The sequence below is a fragment of the Sminthopsis crassicaudata genome, chromosome 4 (assembly GCF_048593235.1).
Source record: "Sminthopsis crassicaudata isolate SCR6 chromosome 4, ASM4859323v1, whole genome shotgun sequence".
Classification (NCBI taxonomy): Eukaryota; Metazoa; Chordata; class Mammalia; order Dasyuromorphia; family Dasyuridae; genus Sminthopsis; species Sminthopsis crassicaudata.
Genome location: NC_133620.1, coordinates 300,967,604 through 300,986,202, shown reverse-complemented (window position 1 = coordinate 300,986,202; position 18,599 = coordinate 300,967,604). Strand labels below are relative to the sequence as shown.

Sequence of the window (18,599 nt, the reverse complement as noted above, 5' to 3'; positions counted from 1 at the left end):
TTCTTCAAATTTTCTTCTGTAGCTCTTCAGATTCCTCTTCCCCCTAAAGTACTCTATCCCATCTTGTGTCTTTCTTCTTCTGAGGACTGACAGATGGTACTCATTCAGTGGCCTTGAATTCAGAGCTGTGTTTCACAAAGCTACTGTCCAGGTTGAAGTATAGATCTTCCCTTCAAGATTCAACCATAGGAAGCCTATCCAGCTTCAGTGCAGTCCCAAGCTCTACTTAAACAAGACATCTTTAACATATAGGAAATGGGACATTACTGGGAAATGAGATCACTAATGCTAAACTATGAGCATAAATGGTCTTTTCCTAAATTAATACCTACCTTGAAAGGCAGTATAATATTTAGAATAAGGAAGGATCAGAAAAATGTTGATATATCTTGCCTTTGACATTTACCAGGACTTAGAACAATGATTATTCTTGTTACTAGCTCTGTGACCCTGGGAAAGTTAGTTTGCTTCTCTAGCTCTGATGAACTAGACTGAATTAAAGGATCTTTAAGGACTCAAAGTATGAAATCTATGATTCTATGAACCCTTTAATATGACTATAGACCATAATTCTATAGATAGATAACACATAATATAAAACAACAGATAGATAGACTAGGCTGAGGTATGAGGAGTCCAAATAGAAGGATTTATTTTTAGGAAGGGCAAGCTTCATGGTTCAGATAATGTTGATAAGCAACTGCCTTGATCTGAATTCTGGCTCTTCCACTTGTGTGATCTTGGACAAAGCTGTTTTCCAGGTTTAAAATTATGATGTTATTTTCCCAGTTTTCAGACTGCATGTTTTTGCATGGCCTCAAAGTTTAAAATAGTTTGTTGGTTTTTTTTTTTTTTTTTTAACATTTTAAAATACATATTTGCCGGGTTTTTTTTTTTTTAATTAAAAACTATTCTTATTTTGAAGGTTATGAAAAACAAGTGAAGGGTCACAGTTTACTGACTCTTGTTCTTGTAGGAAAAATGTTGGATTTGTAGTCAGAAGATCTAAATTCAAATTCCATCTGCCACATACAGCCATGGTGATTCTGGACATTTCACTTAAGCTCTCTGTGCCTCAGTTTCCTTATTTACAAGACAAGAAAGTTGGTCTAGATGATATTTAAGATCTCTTATTTGACCCCTTTAATTAGTTAATAAGGCTTCCCCCAGAGAGTCTTACATTTCAATAAGAGATTAAGAAGATTCTTTTAAAATAAGGAAATCAAATTTCTTTAATTCTTTCAAGAATGGGATAAATTGATTTCTAACTGAAAATTTTAATTTACTTATGGGGACAGTGGTAGAAAATATTTAATAGACATGGAGCCCTGCTCAATCCCCTTAAAAATCACAAAACACCAGACTAGAAGATTTTGTAGTATCTTTTCAGTTCTAGAATTTGCAGAATTTCTTTGCATTTCTCCAATATTTTCTAATCTATTTTATTACATCCTTTTTAATACTATGGCATGATAGGAGACAGGCATTAATTATTTTATACATTTTTAAAGTAGTGGTTCAAGAGTTAAGTAATTTGGTCAATAACAATAGTTATTCACAGAACCAACACATTGCCCCTAGAGCCACCACTTATTCAAACTATATGTAAAATTGAGCTCTGTCATACATTTCATTTTAAGCCTTAAAAAATTTCTTGTGCTACTTACTTTCACAAAGTCATTATTGTGATTCTCATTTCAGGAGAATATTTTTTCCACAAGTCAGGATTATTTTTTCATCTTTTCATAAAAATTTAGTGTTTTAAAAAACATGGGTCTTAACCCATAAACATTAAAAATTTCATATTTAACAGTTACTAAAGCCCTATTTGCTAAGAAGCACATACAAAACTTGGGTGCACCTTGAACACAATCTAGGTGTTCTGAAAATAACAAGCAAATTTGAATCCTACCTGCTACTTCCCCTTTCATTCCCACTGAGCAAGGTTACCAGAGGCTAAGTTACTTTAATATAAAAACAAGTGATGCCACATATGTCAAGAAGAGGGATCTACATAATGCTACTGTGGGGCTGAAATGATTAAGGATTAGATGCCATAGACACTACTGAGATATGATAGGGAAGGAATAGATAAGAAGGAGATGAAAGGTTGGAAAAGTAGGTAAATTAGTGGGTTAGTGATCAAAGAAGTGCCCAAAGGATTCAAAATTTATAATATCAGATATTCTCAATCATATCCTTATATGAAGTGATTGATACTAAATATTCTGGAAGGCAAAAATGAGGGAGAATTTTTTGCAATATTAGGAGTAGAGGGTAGAGAGGAAGAACTGTAATGAAAAGATTTTCTTTAGTTAGAAGACTTAGACGATTTTAGAAATAAGGGATTTAAGCAGTATTGGTCCCTTCTTAAAGTAACTTAAAGTTACTAAGTTACTAAAGTTACTAAGAAGAATGTGATAATACAAGCAAGAGGAGAGAAAGTAAAAGAATTGAACTAGGAAGCTCTTTCAATACATCCTGATTAGCATGCACACAGAGAGCAAATGCTAATTAAACACTGAAGCCACCAGGCCTCCAGGAAAAAGCTTAGTCTTTGTTATATTTTTTATTAATATTTGATGCATCATTTCTTAGCAAGAACTGTACCAAGACAGGGTGAAACAAGAGTTTTCTACTTGCCCAAAGTGGATTACTGCTTGTGTTCATGTTTCAACACTATACACTGAGAAAAGATCAAGATCAAAGAGCTCACTTTTATATACCACTTTCATTTACATATAACTTTTTATGGTGTAACCCAAAAATTGAGATGAGATGACAAAATATAGGCGAAAAAGCAGGACACTTAAACTTAAGAGACTTCAATTTGAGCCTTAGGGCCTAATACTACCAAGATATGTGACTGGGCAAAAACTGAATACCTCCAAATTTCAGCTGTCTCATTTGTAAAATGGAGATGATATCATAATACCTACTACAAGGAAGGTAACTGGACCAGATGATTAATCAACAAGTGCTTATTAAGCACCTACTATGCTAAGCACTAGAGATATGGCACATAGAATTTTAAAAGCTCCTTCTCACTATGAACTTATTATATTCTAATGTGTATACACACAAAAAAATGTACAGTAAATACAGAATAATTTGGGACGGAGGGAAACAAACAGCAGTTGAGTCTATCAGGAATGGTTTCAAACAAAAGATGATATAGTAACTGCATTGTAAAGGATCAAAGAAATTTTATTAAGTGGAGGTAAATAAAGTACCAAAGAAGGAGATGGAATATTGTATGTGAACAACACAGAGAAAAGGCTCAGTTTGGCTGGACTGCAGAGTGTGGAAGGAAAAGATAGTCTGGGACTAGATTTTACAGGGCTCTAAAAGCTAAGCAGAGGAATTTGTATTTATTCTAGAAGCAAAGGAAGTCACTAAAGTTCAGAAGTCACACAGTCTAGTCTCTGCTTAAGAAGAATCATTTGGCACTAGTGTATACAAATGAAGAGATTGGAAAAAGATGAAAGTAGGTTATCAATTTGGAAGCCATTGCAATGATTTAGATGAGACGTGACAAAGGCCTAACCTAATATGAGTGGAGAAAAAGGGTTAGGGGTGAGAAATGTGGCAAATGATTGGATATGTGGCATGAAGAAGAGTGAGGAGTTCAGGATAATGTCAAGGTTATAAATCTGAAAAACTATCAAAATGGTGGTGCTGTCTGAAAGAGGAAGCATTTGAGGGAAAAGATAATGAGTTGAAATATAATGATGTATCAAGAAATGGCTATTATGTAAAATCAAAAGTTATTGACTTTTTAAAAAAGAAAAATATAATTTGATAAAAGGAAAACCAAAAATTTAATTATTGCAGTGAATGTTAACATACTGACTTTGCTCAGAAAATGGAAACAAGTTAAGCAATGAATTAGGAAATTCCTCCCAGCAATTTCCTGTGTAAAACAAACATTCAAAACAGTCTCAGAAAGCTGCTGAGGCACTAAGTAGTGAAGTAACATTCTCAGGTGCAACAGCCAGCATGTATGAGGCAGAAAAAAGTCTTCCTGATTTTAAAGCTAATCCTTAATCCACGTTGCCTAATGCTGAAATACTACTAAATGTGTACCCACATGTACAAACATACACAAAATAGCTAGCCCTTAAATATTTGAATGTCAAACAATGTGAATCATACAAAAAGACTTGTAATTTATTTATTTATTGCTTAGCAATAAAACACTAAGTTTCGGTAAATGAACAGAGCAAAGAATAAGTCAGAGAAACAAATGACATTAAACCAAATATTAAAGAAGATAATATAAAGCTTATAAGATAAAACAAAAGGAGCCTTTAAAGAAAAATTTATAATTAACACATCAATATGAACAAAAGAGAAAAATATGAACTAAGTAAACAATTTAAAAAACCAAAGAGTAATTCACTAGAGAATTCTCCCCCAAAACACAAAAGTATACATTTTGAAAATCAAAAGAAATAATCACAATATTTTAAGCTAATAAACAAGACACACAGCTTTTTAAAACCTAATGTAATTTTTTAAAGAAACAGAAGTAACCAAATTACCAAGATCAAAAAAGAAATGAAAAAATTTATAACAAATGGCAAAGAAAATAAGACAAGAGGAAGCTTTCTCTTTCTAATAAATATAATGCATAAAAAGATCAATCTGAGATTGAACTGACTATGAGAACACCTTTGATTTGTAGTTAAAATGTCAAAACAAACAATAAATCATTGAATACTACATACAATGTATATCTAACTGGAAAGACAGAAAAAATGCCATTAATAATTTATAAAATAAATTGTTAAGTAGTGTAAATCAACTATTCATACTAATAGAAATGAAAGGGAAAACTCAAAGCATACTTTTATACTGTTTATACTGAGCTCTGAAATCCACAGTAAATTCACCTTCCTACTTATTTTTTATTTAAAAATACTAAAATCAAGATGTATTCTCTAGGATCACACCAAATTCTGGTTAAAAGGATGTGGCAAAAAGAAAGAAATCTTGAACTTTCTATCCTATTTTTAAAAAAAATCCTACTTATGTAATTTAGAACAAGGTGAAGCTTGCTCATTTTAAAAGATGGTCCAATCACTTTGAGAAACACCTTGGAACTACATCCAAAAGACTATAAATTTATGTACACCCTTTGACTCAGCAATATTACTATTAGGTCTGTATCTCAAGGAGATCAAAGAAAAAAGAAAACTCTTTTTATGATAGCAAAAAAGGGATGTCCATCAATTAGGAATAGATGAACAAGTTGTGGTATACAATTTTAAAGGAATATCATTGTACTATAAGAAATGATGAGCAGGATACTCAGAAAAACCTGGAAAGACTTCTATGGACTGAAGCAAAGTGAAGTAACCTAAGATATAGTAACAGTAATAATATATGAAAATCAGATCTGAATGCTATACAATGATCCAAGACAATCCCAAAGGACTCAAGATGAAAAATGCTATTTCCCCCTCCAGAGACATAACTCATTAAATATGAATGTAAATCAAAGCATATAGTTTTTTTCAATTTGTGTTTCATGTTTTTTGTTGTTTTTTTCACATTATTAGTATGATATTTCATACTAATACCATATTTGGTTTTCATAATTGCACATGTAGGATCTATTTACCATTCTCAAGACAGGTATTTTTACATGCAATTGGGAAAAAAATTACTGAAATGTGGAAAAAAGGATATGAGGACAAAATAAATCAGTTCTATCTTCAAAGAGTTTACATTCTGTCAAGAGTAGTATTGTATACATATATAGGGATACAAAATACTTTTGAAGAGGAATACATTAGCAATTGGAAAAATCAGGAAACTGGCATTAAAAATGAATTTGAATTGAGATTTGTAGGGAAGAGGGATTCTAAGATAAAAATGAAGACAGAAAACACATTAAAAGCAAAGGGGAAGAGCCAGAGCAGACACAAATATGGAAACATAAAATATCTCATCAAGTGATTTTGGCAAGCCTATAGCACGAATAAAGAACAGTAATTTGAAATAAGGCTGGCACCAAGCTATAAAAGGATATTATATTATATTATTATGTTATATTCCAGAAGTAATAAGTAGCTATTAAATAGGGAAACTAATCAAATCAGGTATGAAGTAAGGAGGGCTCAAAATAGGATAGTGAGTAGAAAGACAAGAATGGATGCAAGAGACAAGGAAAGAAGCCTTTATTAAGCATCAACCATGTGCTATAAATATTCATGGATGGCTAATGATAATTCTCATCTTCTCCTTTGTTTTTCAATTAATGAGGTGCAAGATTTATTTGTTTCCACTTTGATATCTTCCTTACCTTTAGATACCTCAAAATACTCACTTTGTTTCAACCAATAAATCAATAAGCATTTATTCAGCTTCTTCAAAATGCCAGGGGCAATATAGTGGGTTTGCAAATGTGAAAAAAAAAATTAAACTATTTCAATTCACAGAATTTACAGTAAGCATTTACCAGATAGTATACAAAGAGATAAGGACAAAAAGGAAAAAAAAATCCATTCCTGCTCTTAAGAAACATATTTCATGGGGGAAAATAACATATGCAAAGATAAGTAGAAACAAACTTACATATACATATATGTGTGCATATATTAATTTGAGGGAAGACTCTAGCAGTTTGGAAGATCAGGAAGGTCCTCAGATAGTAAGTAGCATATGATCTAAGCTATGAATGAAAATAGGAATTCTAAAGGGAGATGAGAAAGGAGAATTGTTATGAATGAAGTGACAGTCTGTTTACAAAAAGTAAGTAGATCATCAAGAGGATATAACAAGGAAAGAGAAGAGAGCATAAGCAGAACCTTGGAGTTCTAGATCAGTGAGAAGAGGAAAATATTCAGAAATGTATGTGAAAAAAAATTTACAAATATAACTTATGTGATACAAAAAATAAAGTATTTCATATCTAAGATGTTATTCTATATATTTAATAAAATTAGATTTATTATTAAAAGCATGATTAAAAATAAAAATATGAAAACAGGGACAATTTATGTGCTCCACTTGAAACCTCAGGAAGGTTCCCAGAGGATTGTGTGGATTCCTTTTTGGTGAACTTATGAAAGATCATAAATAAGGCGTAGAAGGGTTACAATTACCATTGTTGGGATCATACATACTGACATGGTCATATATCAATCTGATTAATTTCAGTAAGTCTTTATTTGCTTCTCTGTATTCATCATAATCATCATCTCTTATACTAGTATGCACATTTTCTTTAATCATCTGACAGTCAACTCTGTTTATATAGTCTTCAGTTCTCTAATACTATAAAAAGTGCTCTTATAAAATATTTTGCAAATTGGGGCTTTCTTTACTTTTGCAAATGACCTCTTTGGGGACTATGCCTACTATTGAAATCTATAAAGAAAATATATAAAAAGTATTTAGAACCGCAGAGTACTAACTCTGGAACTCCACATTCTAGAAGACTAAGGTGATACCCTTAAAAGTGGAAATTAAGCTTAGTCTTAAAGGAAAACATGGATTCTGGAAAAGAGGAATAACAATAATAATAAAAACAAACATTTAAATAGCACTTAATGTATGGCAGGCACAGTACTCACAACAATTCTGAGAAGTAAATGCTATTATTATCCCCATTTTGCAAGTGAGAAAATTGAGGTAAATAGAGGTTAAAAAACTTGCACAAAGTTGCAAAGCTACTAAGTGTCTGAGATCAAATTTGGACTCAAGTTGCCCAGACTCCAGGACCAGCACTCTAATTATTGTCCCATCTAATTGCCTAGAGGATTCCAGGTAGGATGCACAGACAAAAAAGTAGGAGACGAAACTTCTTATACATGTATTATCTTGCAAATAAGTCAATTTGACTGAAACAAAGTAAATAAGAAGAAAAAAACCATGAATGTATCTAAAAAGATCAGCTAAGATTCAAGTTATAAAAGGTCTGAAATACCAAAAAGGAGGAACTGGCTATTAGGAGTTCATTGATCCATTGATATTCATTTGTGTAAATAACATTGTGACTGAGGGTAAAATCTTTCCATTTAGTTTCTCACATTTGATCTTTAAAAAGAATTGAGAGGATTAAAAATCTTAATAGACAAGTGGATATAAAAATGTGAATGGTTTTCAAAAGAAATACAAAATATTAAAAAAAAACCACTTGAAATATGTTCAAAATCAGTGAAAATAAAAAAAAATATTATGTAAAGAATCCTATAGTAGTACTTCACTGGAATTATGAAGGGGAAATCCCTAAATTGTTTATTCCCTTTGAACTAATGATTACACTGATTTTATAACTCAAGAAAGTTGCATGTAAGAAAAAAAAATCAATATTCTTCATATTATTAGTAATAGCAAAAATTTAAAACTGAATTCCCAGTGAACGAACAATGATGAAGAAATATATGAAGGAATATGACTGACATAAGAAACAATAAAATATGATGAATTCAAAGATTTATGGTAAAGTCTCATGTAACATACTGTGAAAGGAACAATACAGAAAAAAAAGAACAATACAAGATAATCATTATGATTATATAAATGAAAAGTTTAAAGCACCAAAAACAACTTAGACTGCTATCTTTGGACAATAAAGGTACTTGCTGATCAAACATATGCTTGGCCTTTCTTATATATAGAAAACTACTAAAATTGTATGTAAACTATTGCACGTACATTGTTTTAGAGATTGTACACTGTGAATGGGTGGTATTTGTATGAGGTGTTGAAATAAATTTTAAGAAATAAAAATAAACATTTTAAAATACAAATTTCTATTAGTATGTTATACTTCTTGTCTTCAGTTCTCAGCAGTTTATTAAAATTGCTACTTCCATGTTATTTTCTAATATCAAAAATAATAAACTTCCCAGTAATCAGTTTCTTTCAATTATCTACAATACTTGATGTTCTTAATTTACCCTCTTTCAAAGTGATATTTTTCTCCCATGGCTTCTATGACTTTTTTCTTTTCTTGGTTCTCTCCCACCCCCCTTTTTTTTTAAACTTAATCTTAGGCCTCTTCACTGATTTCTTTTTCCTCATCCCATTCCCTAAGTGTGGTCATCTCCTATTCCAAGTTTACTGGAAATATCACCTAATCTCATTATCTCTTGATAGTGTTGGGACACAATTGTATCTCTGTTACTCTGAACTCCAGTTTCACATTTCCAACTGTGTAATGGATAAATTAACCTGGATGTATCCCTCAAAATAACAATGTCCCAGACCAAATTTAAGTTCCCTTCAAAACCCAGAAAGATTATTAAAGAAGCATACAAATGTATCACAGATCTTTCTTACCACAAGATGATGATTTTTTGTCTACAATTGTCACTTGTCTGGTTTGATTACATAGTCTTTCATCTGTCTTCTCTACCAGGTTAGCAAGATCATCAATTATCTCTAGAGGGGAAAAACATAAAATGCAGCATTAATAATTCATAATTATTTGTTTTGTAACACCATATTTCTTTGGCAATTCTTCCTAATAATAAAATCTTCTCAAAAGAAAAATAACTAAAATTTCTGCTTTCTATGAAACAAAACAGATTTTCATAATATTCATGGCCATATATGATACTCACTCAATGGAATTTTTTCACTGAAAGATAAAAGGAAATTAATATAACTGAAAAGATAACTGAAAATACCTTGAAACACATGAGAATTACAAAGGTACTTACTTGTTCTAGGATTTTCTCTGTTTAACTAAGGAGTAGGTTTAAATCTCAACATAGTGGAATAGTATCATATCAATGACTGGGTTAACTGAAATCTCTACAAGTGGAATGCAGATATATATATGTGTGTGTGTATATATATGTAGTTTAACTATAAACAGAACATACAAAATGTAAAATGTAAGTACTTGCTGAGGAGTTCCATTAAAATGAGTGATAAATTTGAGATTGCCAAGTGTCTCACATGATCTACAAATTAAACAACAATGCAAAGATCAAAGAAAAAAAAATACAGCAAATGTTTGCCAAGAAAAATAACAAAGTAAAAAAAAAGTGTTAAGTAGGATTTAAAAAAAATTTTTTTTTAATTTTCCAAGATGAGCTCAAAATGGATAAGAGACCTAGATGGAAAGAGAAAGATTTCAAGAAACTCAAAAGAACATGGAACAAATTACTTATCAGATTTATGTAAAGGCAAATAATTTAGGAATAAATAGGAGACAGTGAAGCTAGGTGTAAAATGAAAATTTTTGTTACATTAAATTAAAAGGATTTTGTATAAATAAAACAAATGTAATCAAAATCAAAAGGAAAACAGAAAAATGGGAGGAAATTTTTATAGACAGTTTGGATAAAAGTCTCATATTAAAATTACATAAAGAATTTTTGTCCAGTCAATAAGAATATAAGTCATTCCTTGTAGTGTTCTTCTCTAAAATGTAATCTTCTCTGGGCGCAGGTTTCATGGGGGGCTTCTGGAGGCAGCCTTCCTTTCAGTTCAGTGTAATCACTCCAAATGCAGCAGGGAGTTAAAGTCCAAATCCTTTACTGTTTCCATCAAAATCTTATCTCCTTTACTTGAGTCTCCAGCCAGCACAAAGGTGGAAAATGGAATGAATCTGTCTCCACTTCAGAGAATGGGCTTGTGGATATGGCCCTGAGAGCTTCTTGTTTATATGCTATACAATGAGTATACTCCAATCATTACATCACTAGGAAACCATTATTTGTTGTAGGATTAAATCAATGCTAAATTAGATTTAACCATTGTCTCTTCAATTCCACTTAGTACCTTGTTTCAAGTTCTGGCCCATAACATTTCCTTGTAGGATCAGATCAATCATATAGAACCATGCTAAATTAGATAATTATTGTCTCTATCAATTCCACTGTCTTAGTACCTTGTAAGAATCATAACAATTCCCTAATTGATAAATGATAAAAGAATATGAACAGGCTGTTTTCCAATTAAGAAATAAAGCCAATTAATAGTCAAATGAAAAAAATGCTCTAAATTATTATTGAAGAAATAAAAATTAAAACAGCCTTAAGATATCATTTTACAATCATAAAATTAGCTAAAATGATTAAAGGGCAAAAGAAATGTTGGGCCATTATATTGCTAAGAAGAGCTAAGTTGATCATCACACAATTTTGCTGTTACTGTATACAATATTCTTCTAGTTTTGCTCAGTTTACTCAGCATCAGTTCATGCAAATATTTCCAGGCATTTCTAAAATCAAGCCTGTTCATCATTTCTTACAGAATAATAGCATTCCATTACTTTCATATATCATAATTTATGCAACCATTTCCCAAGTGATAGGAATCTATTCATTCCACATTCCCTCCAAAATTTATCATTTTCTTTTTCTGTCAGCTTAAAAAATCTGATAGATGTAAGGTATTACCTCAGAATTGTTTTAATTGGTATCTTCCTGTTCCTTCAACAATTTGGATGCTATATTTGGTACATATATGTTCAATATTGATATTACACAATTATCTATGGTTCCTATTTTGTAATGTTCTCTTCTCTAAATTATAATCTTCTCTGGGAGCAGATTTTTGGGGAAGCTTCTGGGAGCAGCCTTAGTTTCAGTTCAGTTCAATAATCACCCCAAATAAAAACAGAGGAATTGAAAATGCTATGTAGTGGTGCACACTCATTTCCCAGAATTCTTTCACTGGGTATAGCTGGTTCATTGTCCTGCTGGTTGGTCGGTCCTTCCTTCCTTCCTTCCTTCCTTCCTTCCTTCCTTCCTTCCTTCCTTCCTTCCTTCCTTTCTTTCTTCCTTCCTTCCTTCCTTCCTTCCTTCCTTCCTTCCTTCTTTCCTTCCTTCCTTCCTTCCTTCCTTCCTTCCTTCCTTCCTTCCTTGCTTCCTTCCTTCCTTCCTTCCTTCCTTCCTTCCTTCCTTCCTTCCTTCCTTCCTTCCTTCCTTCCTTCCTTCCTTCCTTTCTTCCTTCCTTCCTTCCTTTCTTCCTTTCTTTTTTTCATTTATATTATTGAGTACCTATAGTAATTCTTTTTTTTTAATTTTTAAAAATTATTTTCATAATTATAATTTTTGACAGTACATATGTATGGGTAATTTTTTTTTACAACATTACCCCTTGTACTCACTTCTGTTCCAAATTTCCTCCTCCTTCCCTCCACCTCCTCCCCTAGATGGTAGGCAATCCCATACATGTGAAATGTGTTATAGTATATACTAGATACAATATATGTGTGCAGAACCGAATTTCTTATTGAACAGGTAGAATTGGATTCAGAAGGTAAAAACATCCTAAGAAGAAAGACAAAAATGCAGATATTTACACTCATTTCCCAGTGTTCCTTCTCTGGATGTCTGCTGGTCATTTCTTACAGAACCTTAATATTCCATAACATTCATATACCACAATTTATTCAGGCATTCTCTGAGTGATGGGCATCCAACTCAATTTCCAATTTTTTGCCACTACAAAGAAGGCTGCCACAAACATACAGGTCCCTTTTCCTTCTTTAAGATCTCTTTGGGATATAAGCCCAGTAGTAACTCTGCTGAATCAAAGGGTATGCACACACAGTTTGATAACTTTTTGAGCATAGTTCCAAATTGCTTTCCAGAATGCCTGGATGTATTCACAATTCCACCAACACTGTATCAGTGTCCCAGTTTTCCCACATCCCCTCCAAAATTCAGCATTATCTTTTCCTGTCATCTTAGCCAATCTGAGAACTGTGTAGTACTATGTCAGAGTTGTCTTAATTTGCATTTCTCTGATCAATAGTGACTTGGAACACCCTTTCATATGAGTAGAAATAGTTTCAATTTCATCATCTGAAAATTATTTGTTCATATCCTTTGATATCAATTGTAGAAAGGCTTGATTTCTTATAAATTAGAATCAATTCTCTATATATTTTGGAAATGAGGACTTTATCAGAACCTTTGACTATAAAAATGTTTTCTCAGTTTATTGTTTCCCTTCTAATCTTGTCTGCATTGGTTTTGTTTGTACTAAAGCTTTTCGATTTGATATAATCAAAATTTCCTATTTTGTGATCAATAATGATCTCTAATTCTTCTTTGATCACAAATTCCTTCCTCCTTCACAGGTCTGAGAGGTAAACTATCCTATGTTCTTCTAATTTATTTATAATCTCATTCTTTATGCCTAGATCATGGACCCATTTTGAACTTCTTTTGGTGTATGGTGTTAAGTGTGGGTCAATGCCTAGTTTCTGCCATACTAATTTTTAATTTTCCCAGTAGTTTTTGTCAAACAGTGAATTCTTATCCAAAAGCTGGGGTCTTTTGGTTTGTAACATTAGATTGCTATAGTTATTGACTGTTTTGTCCTGTGAACCTAACCTATTCCATAATCAACTAATCTATTTCTTAGCCAATACCAAATGGTTTTGGTGACTGCTGCTTTATAATATAGTTTTAGATCTGGTACAGTTAGGCCACCTTCATTTGATTTTTTTTCATTAGTTTCTTTGAAAGTCTTGATCTTTTGTTTTTCCAGATGAATTTTGTTATTTTTTCTTGCTCATTAAAATAGTGTTATAGTATATCCTAGATACAATATATTACTTTTTGTTATATTTACCCCTAGCTTTTTGTTGAATGTAGTTTTTATTGCATCGTGATCTGAAAAGGATACATTTACTATTTCTGCCTTTCTGCATTTAATTTTGAGGTCTTTATGTAGGACAGTTTTTCTTAATTATTTCTTGAAATATGATATTTAGTCTTTTTTTAAAAAATGATAGCTTTCAAGTATTTCAATAACTCTTAATTTATCCTCCTTGATCTATTTTCCAGATTTATTGTTTTATACAATAAGATAATTTAGTTATAATAATAGTTATGTTAATAAGATAATTTCCTCTATATTTTCATTCTTTTGAGTTGTTGACTCAAGTTCTACTTGTCCATTCTAATTTTTAGGGAATTGTTTTCTTCAGTGAGTTTTTGTACTCCTTTACTCATTAGGTCAATTCTGTTTTTTAAGATGTTATTTTTTCTTCTGTATTTTTTGTGCCTCTCTTAACAAACTGTCAACTTTCCTTTCAAAACTTTTCTTGTATCACTCTCATTTCTTTTCCCATTTTTTTACTTCGATTATTTGATTTTTAAAATTCTTTTCATGTGCTTCTAGGAATTCTTGTTGAATTAATGTCCAATTCAGTTTCCTTTTAGGTTATGCTTGTAGCTGTTTTGAAAAACAAAATTTCCCCCAGATTTTTTTGTCTTGATCTTTCCTGTCCCCAAAGGAGCTTTTTATAGTCATATTCTTTGCTGTTGTTTGCTCATTTTTCCCTTGTAATCTTTACATTAAAATTGGACTGGGGGAGGGGAGGAGTATTGGGGAATTGCCCTAAGCTTTTTTAATGCTATTGTTTTCAGAGCTAGATCATATTGATGAGATTTAGGTTTTGGGATTCCCTTCTGTCAGGGAATCAAATGAAGAGGTTTAGATTTAGGAAACCAAAATGAGATTTTTTTATAATAGAGAAACTCTTTTGCTTGTGGAATAAAATGGAAACTTCATTACCTGACATTTAAAAGTCCTTCACAATCAGACTCCTTTCTCCTACCTTTCCCTTAACATATTCTACATTTCAGTAAGTTCTTACAAGGATCAACATATAAATATTTAGTGAACTGAACGAGATTGTCCAAGATGAGCTGAAGCTCAAGTTTTTCTTGATCCCATTTGTTAAATGCATTCTCTCTCCTTATGCCATCATATTGTATTTACTTGCCAGTATCACATACTACCTCCTAATAGAATGAAAGTTCTTTGAGAACAAAGTTTTTGGATTTCTCTCTCGGCAAGCACAATGTTGGTACATAGTAGTTGGTACATAGTAAGTACATAATGTGTGTGGGATATTAGACTTAATTGAATAAAAGGATTCCATTCTACCAGACTCCTCATAATGAAAAAATCAAAAATCTTTGGCACGTATATGAAATATTTTATATCTCATTTGAAAAAATTGCTTAGTACTTAATTTCTACTTATGAAATGCTCTTATAGATTTTATATAATTAAGCCATTTAATATAAAGTTCCACTCAATGATATACAAATTTTATTCAGTAGATAGTGATTCTGTTCCTTAATCAGTGTGACCAGGAAGAGGTGGAACTGGATGGTATCTGAGGCACTTCTAATGTAAAAAATCTATGATTTTATGATTTCCTACTTTACAAATCTCTCAAATTAGAAAGTTTTAGATATATCAAATATTATTACAAATGAAATTATATAAATTATATATATATATGTAAAGTTCTGTTGTCTCTAGATTGTGATCCTTCTCTGGGAGGTTTCTTTTTTGTAAATCCTTCTGTGGGAGCAGGCTTCTGGAACCTCCAACCAGAGTGAAGGTAGACATGGGAATGAATAAGACTCTGCTCCAAGAGTGTGGGATTGTGGGTTTCCCGGAAGTCAATCCTTGTTGTGATTCTCCATGAGCAGGCTTTTCTTTTAGTTCTTGTGAATCTGCTCTTGTCCAAGTGTCAGCACCACAGTAGAATCTCAAATCACCCTCCTTCCTGAATCCTGGCTCTCTGAATCTCCTCCAGCTTCCCTGAAGTTCTCCTGGGAAATCTTGTCCTTGACCCAATCCAGACTGCTTCTAGACTGACTCTTCCAGACTGCCTTCTTCCAGACTCTCCCTGTCCACTCAATGTTGGCTCCTTTTTTCCTCCCAGGAAATGGGCTTCTGGGTACTCCCAGGGGCTTGTGAGAACTCCTTTATAACCAATGAGCTAGCTCTTTTTAAAGGTGTAAACTCCTTTAAAAGTTTGAACTAAAGGTGTGAACTCTGAGCTAGAGAACTGTTAAGTACTGACTTAGCACCTAGTAAGGAACCTAAAACACACACACACACACACACACACACACACACACACACACACACACACACGCCGTGTAAACATTATAAAACCACAATTTCCCCCAATGTCTATTAGGCTTGGCATAGTCCTCTACAATGTCTCAATCTTAATGATGTGACTAAAGTAGCAAATGTTGAGACTGATCTAGGTATAGATTTTTTTTTTTTTTTTTAAAGAAACAGATGTTACAGACAAAATGAAGAGATACAAAAGATACCAGAGAGACAGATAGATGGCACAGTGGATACAATGCTGGCCCTGAAATTAGGGGACCCGAGTTCAAATCTGGCCTCAGACACTTCCTAGCTAGCTAAGTGACCCTGGACAAATCATTTAACCCCAAATGCCTGAGCAAAAACAAACAAACAAACAAACAAAAAATAGACACAAGGAATGGTAAATATGAGTGGGGAGAGCATATATACAGTTAGCAAGAAAGGGGTTCTAAAAATTAATGATGGAACATCCTTAGTGGAACATAAGAACATACCAGTAACTAGGAGAAAGAAAAATGAGGTTGTAATATGCCCTTAGCTGGTAGCACCTTAAAAGGATTAGTTTAAAAAAAAAAAAAAAAAAGGGTTAGTTAGCTATAAGGAGAAAGACATCATAAGGCATAGTGGGGGGATAAGAAGACAAACACCACGTAGGGGGATGAGAGGAGAGACACTACATGGCAGACTGACTGACCCAAAGGGGTTCAGCAAAGATAGCATGGGCCATAAACAGATTTATACAGGAAATTTAAGATCAGGGTCATTTCTGGGATTTCTGATAGGACCCAACAAAGCAGGGCTGCCCATAACCTCCACAGAGGTCTCAGGAGATTGGCATAACTTGAATTTCTGATTGGATGACCTCCCCAGAGGTTAAACTGATCTCTATTAGAGCCTTTTTCCATCTATCCCACGGAACAATTTCATCAATGCTCTAGTCTCTCTCTGCCAATTACTGAGGGCTTTATCACTTTGTGGGTGACCAGGTTTTATTTTTGTTATAAACTTGTGGAAACTTTTTTAAATGGCAGGAACAATAACACATTATTGAAAAACAGGTAATGTGGTTGAGTTTTCCAACCCTAGGTACTACTCTCATTCTATGAAGGGATGTTATGATTTAAAGAAATAGATTTTGTTTAGTACTATTTCCCTTAGACACATGTTGAAAGTATAATGAAACTCATTAGAAAAAATGATATTTGGTTTACAAATATCATTTAGGTATAACTTTCATTATCTACACAAATTTTTTTCTTCCCAGAACCAAAAAAGGACAAGTTCTTACAAACTATATTACAAATTTACCTAGAAGATCAAGTTTTTCCCCTAAGAAATTTGATTTTAAAATGGGGTTTATTTAAATTCACCTCTAAGATCATTATTGATCACAAAATAGAAAATTTTGATTACATCAAATTAAAAAGCTTTTGTACAAACAAAACTAATGCAAACAAGATTAGAAGGGGAGAAACAAATTGGGAAAACATTTTTATAGTTAAAGGTTCTGATAAAGGCCTCATCTCCAAAATATACAGAGAATTGACTCTAATTTATAAGAAATCAAATCATTCTCCAATTGATAAATGGTCAAAGGATATGAACAGACAATTTTCAGATGATGAAATTGAAACTATTTTCACTCATATGAAAGTGTTCCAAATCACTACTGATCAGAGAAATGCAAATTAAGACAACTCTGAGATACCACTTACACACCTGTCAGATTGGCTAAGATGACAGGAACAAATAATGATGAATGTTGGAAGGGATGTGGGAAAACTGGGACACTGATGCATTGTTGGTGGAGTTGTGAAAGAATCCAACCATTCTGGAGAGCAATCTGGAATTATGCCCAAAAAGTTATCAAAATGTGCATACCCTTTGATCCAACAGTGCTACTACTGGGCTTATATCCCAAGGGAAAAGGGAAAGGGACCTGTATGTGCCAAAATGTTTGTGGCAGCCCTTTTTGTAGTGGCTAGAAATTGGAAAATGAATGGATGTCCATCAAGGCTATTACCATGTGCTTGGAAAATGGCCCTTCCCATTATTTTGTGCTGGTTTAAACTTTTGGTGTATACAGAGAATTATAGGGAGGATTAGGGGGTGGAGTAAGAGAAGACAGAGTCACCTTGGGTGGTAGAAAAAGAGAGGAGAGGTCATGCAGATCCTGCCTCCATCCAATTTCACTTCTACTACCAAGACCAAGAATAAAGACCAAGGACTTTTGCTTATCCTGACTCCAGCTGATTCTAATGTATCCAGAGTGCTAACTCGGTTTTCACAATAGTCCCTGCCCCATATAGAGCTTATATTCTAATGGAGATGCAGAGCTGGTATGTGTGTGTTGTAGTGGGGGGAAGAAGAAGAGTTAAGGATCAAAAGGTACTAAGGCATTTTCAGGGACAAGGTGGAGAAATTTCCACCATGTTGGGAATGGAGCTGGGAGAGGAGTGAAGGGACAAGTATGACTGGTCTGAACACATTCTCAAATGGTGATTCTAGACAGAAATCACCAGGTGAAGAAGGGAGCCATAGAGGTGGAGGGATCTATAGTATATGAAGGCTTCAGGGATGAAGGCATTTTCTGATATGAAGATGCTGCTTGAGGATGCTAGGAGAAGTTTAGATAAATTAAGACTGGCCTGGAGAAAGAAATGGAGTAAATTATGCTTCAGACAGTGTGCTTCCTTATCCCTTTGTCCAGACCACTATGTTTTACTCTTTCTTCACTATCCATCCTG

The 18,599-nt window shown here is 33.0% G+C and overlaps 1 protein-coding gene across 4 annotated transcripts in view; it reads right to left on the bottom strand.

Annotated features, from left to right (window-relative positions):
* STX8 (syntaxin 8) overlaps positions 1-18,599 on the bottom strand; it is a 299,198-nt gene that overhangs the window by 101,443 nt on the left and 179,156 nt on the right. For all 4 annotated transcript variants that reach the window (XR_012489396.1, XM_074311939.1, XM_074311938.1 and 1 more), the window contains one exon: positions 9,295-9,396. Coding sequence is in view for 3 of the 4 variants with exons in the window: in XM_074311939.1 (XP_074168040.1) it covers positions 9,295-9,396 (102 nt within the window). In the remaining variant the exon portion in view is untranslated. The remainder of the gene's footprint in view (positions 1-9,294; positions 9,397-18,599) is intronic.